Source organism: Nerophis ophidion, linkage group LG08 (assembly GCF_033978795.1).
Source record: "Nerophis ophidion isolate RoL-2023_Sa linkage group LG08, RoL_Noph_v1.0, whole genome shotgun sequence".
Lineage (NCBI taxonomy): Eukaryota > Metazoa > Chordata > Actinopteri > Syngnathiformes > Syngnathidae > Nerophis > Nerophis ophidion.
This window is the reverse complement of record NC_084618.1, coordinates 8816392-8831391: the sequence shown is the minus strand read 5'-3', so window position 1 is coordinate 8831391 and position 15000 is coordinate 8816392. Positions and strand designations below refer to the sequence as shown.

General features: G+C 39.1%; 1 protein-coding gene across 2 annotated transcripts in view; it reads right to left on the bottom strand.

Annotated features, from left to right (window-relative positions):
* LOC133557272 (plexin domain-containing protein 1-like) overlaps nt 1-15000 on the bottom strand; it is a 26686-nt gene that overhangs the window by 8667 nt on the left and 3019 nt on the right. For both annotated transcript variants that reach the window (XM_061907618.1, XM_061907620.1), the window contains exon 2: nt 3431-3564. In XM_061907618.1, the coding sequence (XP_061763602.1) occupies nt 3431-3564 (134 nt within the window). The remainder of the gene's footprint in view (nt 1-3430; nt 3565-15000) is intronic.

The following is a 15000-nucleotide window of genomic DNA, read 5'->3' as shown; positions in this document are numbered from 1 at the left end:
GTCTATGACTGGTCCTCAAAACCTGCAGGGTAGACAGTCCAATGTAATCCACAGTTCTTCCCGCATCCTCCAATCATTTGTGGCAGCTTTTGGGTGCTTTGAAGACTGCCAGGTACTTCCAATTTGTGGACAAACCAGAGCAACGCTTAGTCCAATCAGCAGATGTCCTGTTGTCATAATTCCGACTAGGTGGATATCTTCACATAGCTCGGTTGGTAGAGTAGCCGTGCCAGCAACTTGAGGGTTGCAGGTTCGATTCCCGCTTCCGCCATCCTAGTCACTGCCGTTTTGTCCTTGGGCGAGACACTTTACCCACCTGCTCCCAGTGCCACCCACACAAGTTTAAATGTAACTTAGATATTGGGTTTCACTATGTAAAGCGCTTTGAGTCACTAGAGAAAAGTGCTATATAAATATAATTCACTTCACTCGACAGAAAAGGGTCACCAGGCACGCGGCCCCCCTTCTTCTCCCAAGAGTCCGTGGTGTGTCCAGCAACAACCGCTTCGTCACGACAGCAGGTTCCCCCAAACCCAAGATCTTGTCAATTTTGTTGAGGCTAGTTAAATAGTTCCAATGTTTAGATTTGGACAGCAGTGCAAAAAGAGGCAGTTAAGACAAGACAAAACAAAGAAACAAGCAGGAGAGATAAGGGAGAGGGAAGGGGAGCGTCCACCCTCGTTGTGTTGTTGTTGGGTTTTTTTTTGCACTATGACTAGGGAAGGTTGTTTGGATTGTGTCACAAGTGATGGTCCTTAACCTGATCTAATCACGCTAATCCAACGGACAATTATTAATATTTATTTTATGGTTTCATTTGTAGTTTTTTGGTTTGTTTGTCCATCCTGCCATTGACCATACGTCCCTGGTGGAGGGTTTGTACACCACCGGCAAACTTTGATGGACTGATGGTGTTATTATTGTGTGTGTGTGTGTGTGTGTGTGTGTGTGTGTGTGTGTGTGTGTGTGTGTGTGTGTGTGTGTGTGTGTGTGGTCTGAAAGTGGAGCAGTTAAATGCATCGCCTCTGCTGCTCCACATACAGCAGGCGACCCATTTTTGTCCTTCACATCTCTTCTTCCTGGCATCGGGAAAAGGGGCGGCCATTTCTAGTATTTATTGGCATTGCGTACTTATACTTATTACTTATTGAAATATTCCAGTTGAGGCTCTTCCCAGTTTGTCAGTTGCATGCCCCAGCTGCAGGTGGCGCTATAACTCCTAACCATTACACCAGGGGTTCCAAAGTGTGGCCTGGGAGCCATTTGTAGTTTTTTTTATTGGCCTACGACACATTTCAAAGACAAATAAAAGTCCTGGTTTAGAATTTTACCCCCAAAATATAAAAATTTGGGGGAAATTGTATACGAATGCTAAAATGTACTAGCCAAGTGATATGGCTATGAAGTGTACGCATGTATAATTAGCTCTAAAAAAAGTTAGCATGCATCAAGTGCCATGTTAGCTGAACCTTAGGTGCGAAATTGGCAAAAACGGTTAGCATGCTATTTTTTGTATTTTGGAATGTTAACTTTAGCATGCTAACAGTTATCATGTTTCAAGTACCACGTTAAATGACGCTGAGATGTTTCGCTGTAAAATTGGCCCCAAAAAAAAGAAGTTAGCATGCGAGAATGTTAATGATAGCATGTTAACGTAAGCATGCTAAGGTGTGTTAAGTACTCTTTGGAATGTTAACTTTAGCATGCTAACAGTTATTGTATTTCAAGTACCACGTTAAATGACTAAGATGTTTCGCTGTAAAATTGGGAGAAAAAAAAGTTAGCATGCGAGATTGTTAATGATAACATGTTAACGTAAGCATGCTAAGGTGTGTAAAGTACTCTTTGAAATGTTAACTTTAGCATGCTAAGAGTTAGTGTGTTTATAGTACCACGTTAAATGACTAAGATGTTTCGCTGTAAAATTGGCAAAAAAAAAAAGTTAGCATGAGAGAATGTTAATGATAGCATGTTAATATTGGCATGCTAAGGTGTGTTAAGTACTCTGAGGTGTTCGATTGCAAAATTGGCTAAAAAAGGCCAAAATAAGTTAGCATATGTCAAGTATGAGTCATATGAGTCTGAGGTGTTCTGCTGAGTATTTGGCTCAACAAGTTAGCACGCTAAGAGTACCACGCTAACAGTTAGCATGTGTCAAGTACACAATTATTTGAGGCTGTGGCATTCAACAGCAAAATTGGCTAAAAAGTTAGCACGCCAGAATGCTAATGCTAGCATGTTAATTTTACCATGCTAACAGTTAGCGTGTGTTAAGTACCAAGTTAAATGACTCTTGAGGTGCTCAACTGTAATATTGAATAAAAAAGAAAAGTTAGCATATGTCAAGTACCAAGTTATATGAGTGTGAGGCGTTCGGCTGAAAAATTTCCTAAAAAAGTTAACACGCTAAGATTAACATGCTAACTGTTAGCATGTGTCAAGTACAAAGTTATTTAAGTCTGAGGCTTTCGGAAACTATGTCTCCCAGCTGGCCTGGGAACGCCTCAAAATCCCTCTGCGAAGAGCTGGGCGAAATAGCTTGGGAGACAGACGTTCCCTGCTTAGGCTGCTGCCCCCGCAACCCCACCAAGCAGAAGAAGGATGGATGGATGCATGGATGCTGGTTTACTCAGGGCTGAGGGTTAGGGTGGATGGAAATGTAGTTTCACGGCCGGTTACAACTGGCTGTGCCTTATGTTGCGCTTTGTTAGTGTTCACCGGTGTTTAGTGTCTTAGTTCCTGTCCTGTGCTTTTACTTTGGTAGCTCTTCCTTGTTTTGTTGGCGCTTTCCCGCCTCTGCTTCACTTCATTTCCCCTCACCTGTTTTCTGTTTGCAATCAACACCATTTCAGTTGATCCTTTTTGTACCTTCGTTGTTGTTGTTATCTGTTCACTGGACTGCAGGGTAGCCTACGCACTACTTTGTGGACGCCGTCTGCTCCACATCTCCCGTGAGTGTTTTATTTATCAATAAATACCTTTTTTTTTCACTGCTCACTGCTACCTCGTTCGTCTGCGTCCTTAAAATCGCAACAAACTCTGGCGTCTTGCATGCCGCACCGCTGGCCAGTCGGAGGAACAGACATGAGGGAAGATTGTGTACGGTGTTACCTTTTTCAACGGATTTCTCTGCTATTCCTGCTTATTTTGTAATATATACATTTTTATGAGTATTTTACTTCGCACTTTAAACATTTTGCAAGACATTTATTTGTAGAGCCTGCCATGTTGGACATGTTTTGAACGCCCCACATGTGCAACACTCCCATCTGGTGTTGATTAGCAGTACTGAAGGCTCATAACTCACAGTCGTGGTGTGCGTGTCCTTTGGTCTTGCCGTTTCTGTATCAAACATCTGGACGTCAAGTACAGTAGACGTGCAGCCAGTGACGAGGGATACAGTGAATTCTGAGAAAGGAATGTCTCTCACCACTATGTGGGTCATGTTGTCAGGCAGGAAACTGATGTCCAGCCGACCTCCCTGAGACACCACGCTGCGGGCCGATCTGGAGCTGCTGGTGCCTGGCAGAGCGGGCGGCCCCCAAGGCGGGCCCCTCTGCACATCTGCGGCAGACATGACCGTAAGTCAAAGTATCGTGTTCAAACATGCATTTGTATGTACAGTATGTATGAATGTGTATATATATATATATATATATATATATATATATATATATATACAAACCCTGTTTCCATATGAGTTGGGAAATGGTGTTAGATGTAAATATAAACAGAATACAATGATTTGCAAATCCTTTTCAAGCCATATTCAGTTGAATATGCTACAAAGACAACATATTTCATGTTCAAACTCATACACTTTATTTTTTGCAAATAATCATTAACTTTAGAATTTGATGCCAGCAACACGTGACAAAGAAGTTGGGAAAGGTGGCAATAAATGCTGATAAAGTTGAGGAATGCTCATCAAACACTTATTTGGAACATCTCACAGGTGTGCAGGCTAATTGGGAACAGGTGGGTGCCATGATTGGCTATAAAAGCAGCTTCCATGAAATGCTAAGTCATTCACAAACAAGGATGGGGCGAGGGTCATCAATTTGTAAGCAAATTGTCAAACAGTTTTAGAACATTTCTCAACGAGCCAATCCTAGGAATTTAGGGATTTTACCATCTATGGTCCGTCAAATCATCAAAAGGTTCAGAGAATCTGGAGAAATCACTGCACGTAAGCGATGGTATTACGGATCTTTGATCCTTCATCAAAAACCGACTTCAGTCCGTAAAGGATATCACCACATGGGCTCAGGAACACTTCATAAAATCATTATGAAGTGTAAAATAGGACAGCGGAGACCCCGGACTGTTGAAGGACTGAAGCTCTACATAAAACAAGAATGGGAAAGAATTCCACTTTCAAAGCTTCAACAATTAGTTTCCTCAGTTCCCAAACGTTTATTGAGTGTAGTTAAAAGAAAAGGTGATGTAACACAGTGGTGAACATGCCCTTACCCAACTACTTTGGCACGTGTTGCAGCCATGAAATTCTAAGTTAATGATTATTTGCAAAAAAAAAATAAAGTTTATGAGTTTGAACATCAAATATCTTGTCTTTGTAGTAAATTCAACTGAATATGGCTTGAAAATGATTTGCAAATCATTGTATTCTGTTTATATTTACATCTAACACAATGTCCCTACTCATATGGAAACGGGGTTTGTACATATACATATACATATACATATATTTATATATATACACATATATATATACATATATATATATGTGTGTGTGTGTGTGTGTGTGTGTGTGTGTATGTATATATATATATATATATATATATACACACACACATATATATACACATATATATATATATATACACACACACATATATATATACATATATATACATACATATATAAAAAGTCACGACTGATGTTTGTAAGCACCCCCCAGTCGTTTACCAAGCAAAGGTAACACGCAAGGACATTAACACATCCGACACGTACGTAGGATTAACCGAAGGAGCGTTTAAAACCAGATGGAATAATCACAAGGCCTCCTTTAGAAACCAGACTTTGCGGAATCCTACAGAACTCAGCAAGCACATTTGGAACCTCAAAGACAATAATGTTGAATATTCAATAACATGGCAAATTCTTGCATCCAGCACACCTTACAACAGTGGTAATAAAAGACGCAACCTATGCTTGAAAGAGAAACTGTTTATTATACATCATCCAGACCTGTCATCCCTCAACAAGCGCAGTGAAATCATTTCAACATGCCGCCACAGACGGAAACATGAGCCAATCACCACACCCTACGCCTGCCTGTACCCACCCACTCTGTGCCCTATATAAACCATTGTATGTGAATGCTTCCATTAAAATCTCCTGATGATTGAGGGAACCCCTCATGAAACACTTCTGTAGAGATGAAGTAGTCTTGTGATTTTTACCACACCTACATATATATATGTGTGGATATATACATCTATATAGATACATATCTTCCTTTGTTTTTAAATCTTTTTTACTATTTATATTCCTCAATGATTGCGTGTGCACCTTAGGAGCTCTGCTCCAATGTCGTTGTTCTTTGAACCTGTTCACTGTAACAATAAATAAATAAATAAATGGGTTGTACTCGTATAGCGCTTTTCTACCTTCGAGGTACTCAAAGCGCTTTGACACTACTTCCACATTTACCCATTCACACACACATTCACACACTGATGGAGGGAGCTGCCATGCAAGGCGCCAACCAGCACCCATCAGGAGCAAGGGTGAAGTGTTTTGCTCAGGACACAACGGACGTGACGAGGCTGGTTCTAGGCGGGATTTGAACCAGGGACGCTCGGGTTGCGCACGGCCACTCTCCCACTGCGCCACGCCGTCCCAATGACAATAAAACTCTATTACATTCTAAACTCTTGACTTCTGGACTTGAAAAGGTGTGAGGTGTGCTGTAAAGTCACATGGACACATTTCCCCTGATGTCTTGCGGTTACATCTGCTTTTTATTGGCCGGCCCTCAGCTCGCCTTGCAGACAAAAAATCACCATTTGAAGGCGGAGTGTCTGACAGCAAACTGCATTGATGTGCTTTCATGTACTGGTGGGCGTGTTTTGGGGCGTTGGTCGGTAATGGACTGCCAACCAAATGTAAAAGATCGTAAATTAATCCCGACTAATTAGCGATTACAGGACTGATGATTGTTTCCAGAGTTTTCCGCTGCCAGCCATAGTCGTCACCATTTGTATTTCACATTTGGGGAAATTTGCTGGGGAAATGTGACATTTTTATTGAAAAGACAAAAACAATGCAGTCAATGTTCCTACATTAAATAATGTCAAGGCCAATTATTTCATGCCTGAGTTTTCCCGAGATCATTTGGACTCGTTGCATTGTCTGATTAGTTTGTGACTCATTACAAGCAAAACTAACAATCCGACAACGGAACAAGTCAAAATTGTCTTGGTACGATTTTGTGAGACTTTAAATATATAGGCTTTAAAACAGGGGTCGGGAAGCTTTTTGGCTGTATTTCCATGAGAGCCATATAATATTTTTAACACCGAATACAACTGTCAGCTTCAAACACTGATGACATGTATTAAACTAGGGGTGCCCACACTTTTTCTGCAGGCGAGCTACTTTTCAATTGACCAACTCGAGGGTATCTACCTCATTTATATATATCATTTATATTTATTTATTTATGAAAGAGACATTTTTGTAAACAAGTTAAATGTGTTTAATGATAATACAAGCATGTGTAACACATATAGATGTCTTTCTTTCACAAAGACAAGAATATAAGTTGGTGTATTACCTGATTCTGATGACTCGCATTGATTGGAATCAGACAGTAATGATGCTAACGCCCACATTTTCAAATGGAGGAGAAAAAAAGTTGTCCTTTCTGTACAATACCACATGAAAGTGGTTGGTTTTTGGCATCTAATTCATCCAGCTTCCATACACTTTACAAGAAAAACATTGGCGGCAAATTCCGTAGCTTGCTTGATTGACATTCACGGCACCCGAGGGTCTTGTGAGATGACGCTGGCTGCTGCCAGTTCATTATTATGAAAAAATGACAGAGAGGAAGGCGAGAAACACTTTTTATTTCAACAGACTTTCGCGCCGTCCCTTCCGTCAAAACTCTGAAGGCCGACTGCACATTTCCTATCTTCACAATAAAAGCCCTGCTTCATGCTACCTGCGCTAACAAAATAAGAGTCTCGGAAAGCTGGCGTGCACAAGTGATGTGCACGCCAGCTTTCTGAGGGATCGCTTGTGCACGCCAGTTTTCCGAGACTCTGTATTTAGTTAGCGTAGGCAGCATGAAGCAGGGCTTTTATTGTGAAGATAGGAAATGTGCAGTCGGCCTTTAGAGTTTTGACGGAAGGTACGGCGCGAGAGTCTGTTGAAATAAAAAGTGTTTCTCGCCTTCCTCTCGGTCATATTTTCATAATAATGATCTTGCAGCAGCCAGCGTCATCTCACAAGACCCTCCGGTACCGTGAATGTCATTTAAGTGACGTCTTGGTGAAGATTGATGATCACACATTTTTAGCTCTATTTTTTTTAAAAGCCTGGCTGGAGATGGACTGACACACCCCCCGCGGTCGACTGGTAGCTCGCGATCGACGTAATGGGCACCCCTGTATTAAACAGACAAGAAGCAAGGAATTCAACAGAGACTGGATTCAATTTAGCTCAATGAGGAGAAACCTGTGGACCTGTACCCTCGTACAGTGTCGTCCCACAAGAGAATGATATGCCTCCTAACAACTAAATGCGTGCATCTCTTATTATTTTTAATAACATTGTTATTCTGAAGTTCAGCAATAATAAATAAAATACTCTTGACCATTAATGCAACTTCTTGAACAGGTGCGGTAGAAACGGATGGATGGATTAAAATGCATGAGAGCCAGATGCAGTCATCAAAAGAGCCACATCTGGCTCGAGAGCCATAGGTTCCCAACCCCTGCTTTAAAAGGTAAAAGTCATCTTGAAACTAGCCATTAAAAGGCATTACCAGCTCTACATATTAGTATTGTGTCTTAGAAGCAATCCTCTCATCAGTGAAGCAAATAGGAAAGTTTGTGTCATGTTTGTCCTCCTGCACAAAACATATTCAAACAAATATTACATTTTTTCCACCATCTTTTCAATTTTCATAAATTTTTGAAAAAGCTCCAGGGAGTCACTAGGGCGGCGCCAAAGAGCCAATGCAGCTTGCCTAAACAAACACAACAATAAAGAAGAAGAAATAGTGTGTTGTCCTGAAGTCAAGTCTTAATATTCTTTACATAATTACTTGATAATATTTTTATATTAGTGACTGCAGTGCTTTAATTTGGAGCTAAAGTTGTTTATATTTATTGTACGCTATAATCGGTAAACAGCAGTTAGATGATGTCACTTCCGCTAAATTACTTCCTGTTGGTTGACTTCCGGTGTTCGTTTTAAAAGCAAGTCATACATGTTGCGGTCTTCTCTGCTCATTTCTGTTGCCATCCTACACAAAGCGGCGAAGAAGCAATGCTGTAAGTTGTCTTTAATAAGTTAACAACATGTCAGACACGTTAAAAAAGTGTAACAGTGCCGATATGTTGAATATAATTGTCGAACTGGATACACTGTGTTCAAGTCATTCAGGCAGACGAGAGTCGCCCTCTGCTGGACATTTTTGGACATTGCTGTTACATTTTCCAAACTTTTTCCACTGAGGGCCACACACTGAAAAATCAAAGCACGTGGGGGCCAAGTTGATATTTTTTCATTTTCAAAAACAATACACTTTTATATTTTTTTAATTGTTGGGGCTCCCTCAAGTTAGGTCTTAAGGACCCAGAAAGGTTTCAGTCTTAAACAAGGTTCAAAATAAGTCATATATTATTTTTTTCATAAAACCCTTGAATCGCTAATTCTACTCCATTATTTTTTACGAGTATTTTGTCAAAACCCTATTTTTTTAAGGCAAAATACAAAATACGCAATATTTTTACCAAAAAGATTTTAATAGTGAAATATTTAATGTGAAGTAATTGGATCCCTAAATAGGTCAATAATTCAGAACAAAATTTATTTGAATTTATTATTATTTTGCTTATTTTTTTTATTTTTTTAGCAAAACAGTTATTAAATTCCACTAAAATCCTTAGGGATACAAAAGTGTCCCACTCATAAAAAGATCATGCTTTTGTTTATTCTTTTTTATTTTTCATTCAACACTTAAATGTCTATATCAGCTTCAGATAATATATTGTAATTAGTTTAGTATATTTATAATACCAATCAATAGGATAATTAGTGTTGGTATATAATTAGTATGGACATTTTTTTTTCTTCTACTTTTCATATTTTTCATGTTTTTATGTTTGTTGTACTTATGTCCTTTTTGTCCTTAAATCAGGGGTGTCCAAACTTTTTCCACTGAGGGCCGCACACTGAAAAAATCATAGTTTTCATTTTAAAAACCAATACAATATATGTATAACAAATATATATTTAGGCCTCCACTCAGTTATTATCCCGGGGACCCCAAAGGGTTTTGGTAAAAAAAATATATATATTAAAAATGTGTCCTTATTCAGTATTATTATTTTCATTATTTTTCAAGTTTTAAATCTCTGGATCAACATTAGGAAAAAAAATGGGGAAAAAAATGGAAAAAACACAAAATATGCAATCATTTCACCCAATAACTTTTTTAGGTGGAATATTTGAGATTATATAATAATTGGAGCCTTAATTTTAGATTTTGATTCATTATTATTTTTTGAGCAATGACACCTAAAAACAAATCACACAAAAATAATTGGGGATCCAAAAGTCCTAAAAAATAAATTATACTTTTTTTTACTGTTTACTTTTAGCACAATAATCTCAAGATCAACTTCAGATATATCCTTCAATTTTAAGTTTTATTGTTGTTTGTTTTGTTTGTTTGTTTAAGGCCCTTCTTTAAAAAAAAACAGCTCTGTTTTTTATATGACAAAACACAAAATATGCAGCATTTTCCCCCAAAAATATCTCACAGTGGAATATTTAATGTGACGTAATTGAAGCCTTGAATAAGTCAATAATTCAAAATGACATTGATTTTGATTCTTTTTTTTTTTTTTTAAAGAAAGAAACAGCCTGCATGGCAGCTTTGTGTTATTAAAGTATTGCAACATTTTCTTGTTACATTTCACCTGTTTGCTCTTTTATATCACTTTTTATGTTTTTAATTTTTTTCAATTGTATTTTTAAAATGTGCCGGGGGGGCCGTTAAAAATGACCTGCGGGCCACAAATGGTCCCCGGACTGCACTTTGGACACCCTTGCCTTAAATCAATCAATAATTTATAGCAACATTGATTTTTATTCCTTATTATTTTTGGAGAAATTCTTTAAAAAAATGTGTTATTAGTCAACAATGCAACTTTTTCTTGTTGCATTTCACCTATTTGCTCTTTTATTCCACTTTTTAATGTTTAAAAAAGATGTATATTTAAGTATTTTTAGAATGATGTGCTGCAGGCCACACTTTGGACACACCTGTTGTAGACAAATATGTAAAAAGGCAATAAAATGTGTTGTGTCTCTTTCTTCTTTTCACTTTTTCACCGTCTTGTCTTTGAAGAATTGTCAAAAGTAAAATAAGTAAAAGGTCAAGCTTACAGCGACCTTCTCTTCATTGACTCCGGTTTGGTGTTGACTTGGCCTTTTTACACGTCTCACGACAACACTAAAAATAGTGAACTTAAGTTCTTAATAAGACAATAAATGCACTTTTCTGTCGTGGTGTGGACGCCTACGTCTCCTCTTTGATGTGGTGGACAAAATGGAAGTAGAAAGGCGTGTCCAACACAAGAAGAGGCAGGTGTCACAACTATTATTGCAGTAGGAGGGACACAAACAGACAATGGTTCCACATATGGACAAAACATCCCTTCATGTAACCTACACATTTTGTGTAAATACAACAATGTACAAACTACAAAAGCAGTGAAGTAGTCAGGTTGTGTAAATGCTAAATAAAAAGAGACTACAACAAATCCTTTTCAACTTATATTCATTTGAATAGACTGCAAAGACAAGATATTTCATTTTCACACTGAAAAACTTTGCAAATACTCATGAAGTTAGAATGTAATGGCAGCAACACGTTGCAAAAAAGGCATGTTTACCAGTGTGTTACATGGCCTTTCCTTTGAACAACCCTCAGTGCAGGTTTGGGAACTGAGGAGACACATTTTTGAAGTGGAATTCTTTCCCATTCTTGCTTGATGTACGGCTTAAGTTGTTCAACAGTCTCCTGTCTCATATTTTAGCCTTCACACATTTTCAATGTCTAGTACCCGCACTCTTTTACTATGAATGATGGCCTTGTCTTGCTGAAATAAGCAGGGGCGTCCATGATAACAACATATGTTGCTCCAAAAGCTGTATGTACCTTTCAGCATTAATGGTGCCTTCACAGATGTGTAAGTTAGCCATGTCTTGGCCACTAATACACCCCCATACCATCACACATGCTGCCTAGAACACTTTCACCCTACAACAATCACTAATACACCCCCATACCATCACACATGCTGGCTAGAACACTTTCACCCTACAACAATCACTAATACACCCCCATACCATCACACATGCTGCCTAGAACACTTTCACCCTACAACAATCACTAATACACCCCCATACCATCACACATGCTGCCTAGAACACTTTCACCCTACAACAATCACTAATACACCCCCATACCATCACACATGCTGCCTAGAACACTTTCACCCTACAACAATCACTAATACACCCCCATACCATCACACATGCTGACTAGAACACTTTCACCCTACAACAATCACTAATACACCCCCATACCATCACACATGCTGCCTAGAACACTTTCACCCTACAACAATCACTAATACACCCCCATACCATCACACATGCTGACTACAACACTTTCACCTGGATGGTTCTTTTCCTGTTTGGTCCAGTTTCAAAAAACAATTTCAAATGTGGACTCGTCAAACCACAGAACACTTGTCTGTCCATCATTGATGAGCTAGGGCCCAGCGAAAAGGTTTCTGGGTGTTGTCGATAAATGGCTGTGGCTTTGCATAGTAGAGTTTTAACTTGCACTTACAGATGTAGCGACCAACTGTAGTTACTGACAGTGGTTCTCTGAAGTGTTCCTGAGCCCTCGTGGTGATATCCTTTACACACTGATGTGGCTTTTTGATGCGGTAGCGCCTGAGGAGTCCAAGGTGCGTGATATCATGGCTTACCTGCAGTGATCTCTCCACATTCTCTGAACCTTTTGATGATATTACAGAGCGTAGATGGTGAAAACCCTAAATTCCTTGTTGAGAAATGTTGCTCTTCAACAATTAGCTCAGGCATTTGTTGACAAAGTGGTGACCCTCGCCCTGTCCTTGTTTGTGAATGAGTGAGCATTTCATGGAAGCTGCTTTTAGAGCCAATCATGGCACCCACCTGTTCCCAATTAGCCTGTTCACCTGTTGCATTTTCCAAATAAGAGCATTCCTCAACTTTCTCACTCTTTTTTGCCACTGGTGCCAGCTTTTTTGAAACATGTTTCAGGCATCAAATTCCAATTGAGCTAATATTTGCAAAAATTGACAAAGTTTGTCAGTGTGAACATAAAATATCTTGTCCTTGCAGTCTATTCAATTGAATATAAGTTGAAAATGATTTCTTTTATTCTCTTTTTATTTAGCATTTACACAAGGTGACAACTTGACTGCTGTTGTAGTTTGTGCAACATAATAAAAGACATTATATTTACATGACATCATTGACTTTGTCGAATTTTTCGTTTTTTGTGAGGCGGCGTATACTTTATGAGCCTGATGGATTTTGCTGTGGGTGATAAAATGGGACAAGCAGGAAGGAGATGGATGCCCCCCCCCCCCCCCCCCCCCGTGGGGAAGGTGGTGTGATCACGCTCCTAATTGGGTCACGCTGACGGCGCTCGTCAGCAGAGGTGGGGAGAGTAGCCAGGAATTGTACTCAAGTAAGAGTACTGTTACTTTAGAGATGTATTACTCAAGTAAAGGTAAGGAGTAGTCACCTAAATATTTACTTGAGTAAAAGTAAAAAGTATGTTGTGAAAAAACTACTCAAGTACTGAGTAACTGATGAGTAACCTGTTCCTTTAATGATGACGGCAACAAGTAATGCACAAAAACATAAAAATAGCAATGAACAAATTCAGTGCCAGGAATATCTCTTAAGCAACTAAAACAATAATATATATGAAATAATATATATTTGGTTTTACACTCTATTGAATGCATTTTACCTTTGCAAGCTCATGATACTATTGGCTAAGTTTTATATTCATAAATGTAAGTTTCTCAATACACGACCTGTTTTTTGTGCCTTTAAACAAGATTTAGAACTCTACATTAAAACACTCTAACTCTAACAAGCAAAAAGCTGGGAAAACCATGATGCTGTGTTCCAAATTTAACTTATTTACTGAGATTGAGTGAGCCTATGACTTTGCACTTTGTTTATTTTATATGTACATATATATATATTTTAAATTCTATTTTAGTTACTTTAAATTTACAACCCCCTGGCGCTGTTTTGTACGTTTGTTATAATGTTTTGTACTGTTTTTGTACTTACTTTGATTATTATTTTCAACTGTTTGTAAATGTTGAAATTTATAAATAAATGCAATTCATCATGTGACCGCCTGGCTCTGTTTGATTAGTGAAACAGAGTCAAGCGTTACTAGTGACTGCTTTTGATTGGTGAAACGGAGTCAAAAATCACCAGTGACTGCATTTGATTGGTGAAACGGAGTCAAACGTCACCAGTGACTGCAATTTATTGGTGAAACGGTGTAAAACGTCACCAGTGACTGCTTTTGATTATCGAAACAGTCAAACATCACCAGTGACTGCATTTGATTGGTGAAACGGAGTCAAACGTCACCAGTGACTGCAATTTATTGGTGAAACGGTGTAAAACGTCACCAGTGACTGCTTTTGATTGGTGAAACAGAGTCAAATGGCACCAGTGACTGCTTTTGATTGGTGAAACGGAGGCAAACATCAACAGTGACTGCTTTTGATTGGTGAAACGGTGTCAAACGTCACCAGTGACTGCTTTTGATTATCGAAACGCAGTCAAACGTCACCAGTGACTGCATTTGATTTGTGAAACAGTGTCAAACGTCACCAGTGGTTGCTTTTGATTGGTGAAACGGAGTCAAACATCACCAGTGACTGCATTTGATTGGTGAAACGGAGTCAAACGTCACCAGTGACTGCATTTGATTGTGAAACGCAGTCAAACGTCTTTAGTAAATGGTTTTGATTGGTGAAACGGAGTCAAACGTCACCAGTGACTGCATTTGATTGGTGAAATGGAGTCAAGCGTCACCAGTGACTGCATTTGATTGGTGAAACGGTGTCAAACATCACCAGTGACTGCTTTTGATTATCGAAACGGACTCAAACGTCACCAGTGACTGCTTTTGATTGGTGAAACGGAGTCAAACGTCACCAGTGACTGCTTTTGATTGGTGAAACGGAGTCAAACGTCACCAGTGACTGCATTTGATTGGTGAAACAGAGTCAAACGTCACCAGTGACTGCATTTGATTGGTGAAACAGAGTCAAACGTCACCAGTGACTGCTTTTGATTGGTGAAACGCAGGCATGTGATACATCCTACTTTGAAGGTCTGTCTGACTGATAAAAATCAGCAGCGAGTAGCCAGCTGAATGTAGATAAATGGAGCGTAGTAAAAGTAGCGTTTCTTCTCTATAAATATACGCAAGTAAAAGTAAAAGTATGTTGCATTAAAACTACTCTTAGAAGTACAATTTATCCCAAAAGTTACTCAAGTAGATGTAATGGAGTAAATGTAGCGCGTTACTGAGCAGGCGTCAAACAGACACGCCACCTGGTGGTCGGACTTGACTTAATAACTTGGTCAAGTGCTGGCCGGCTGCCTGAGCGGGGGCGCATGGCCACAGAGTAA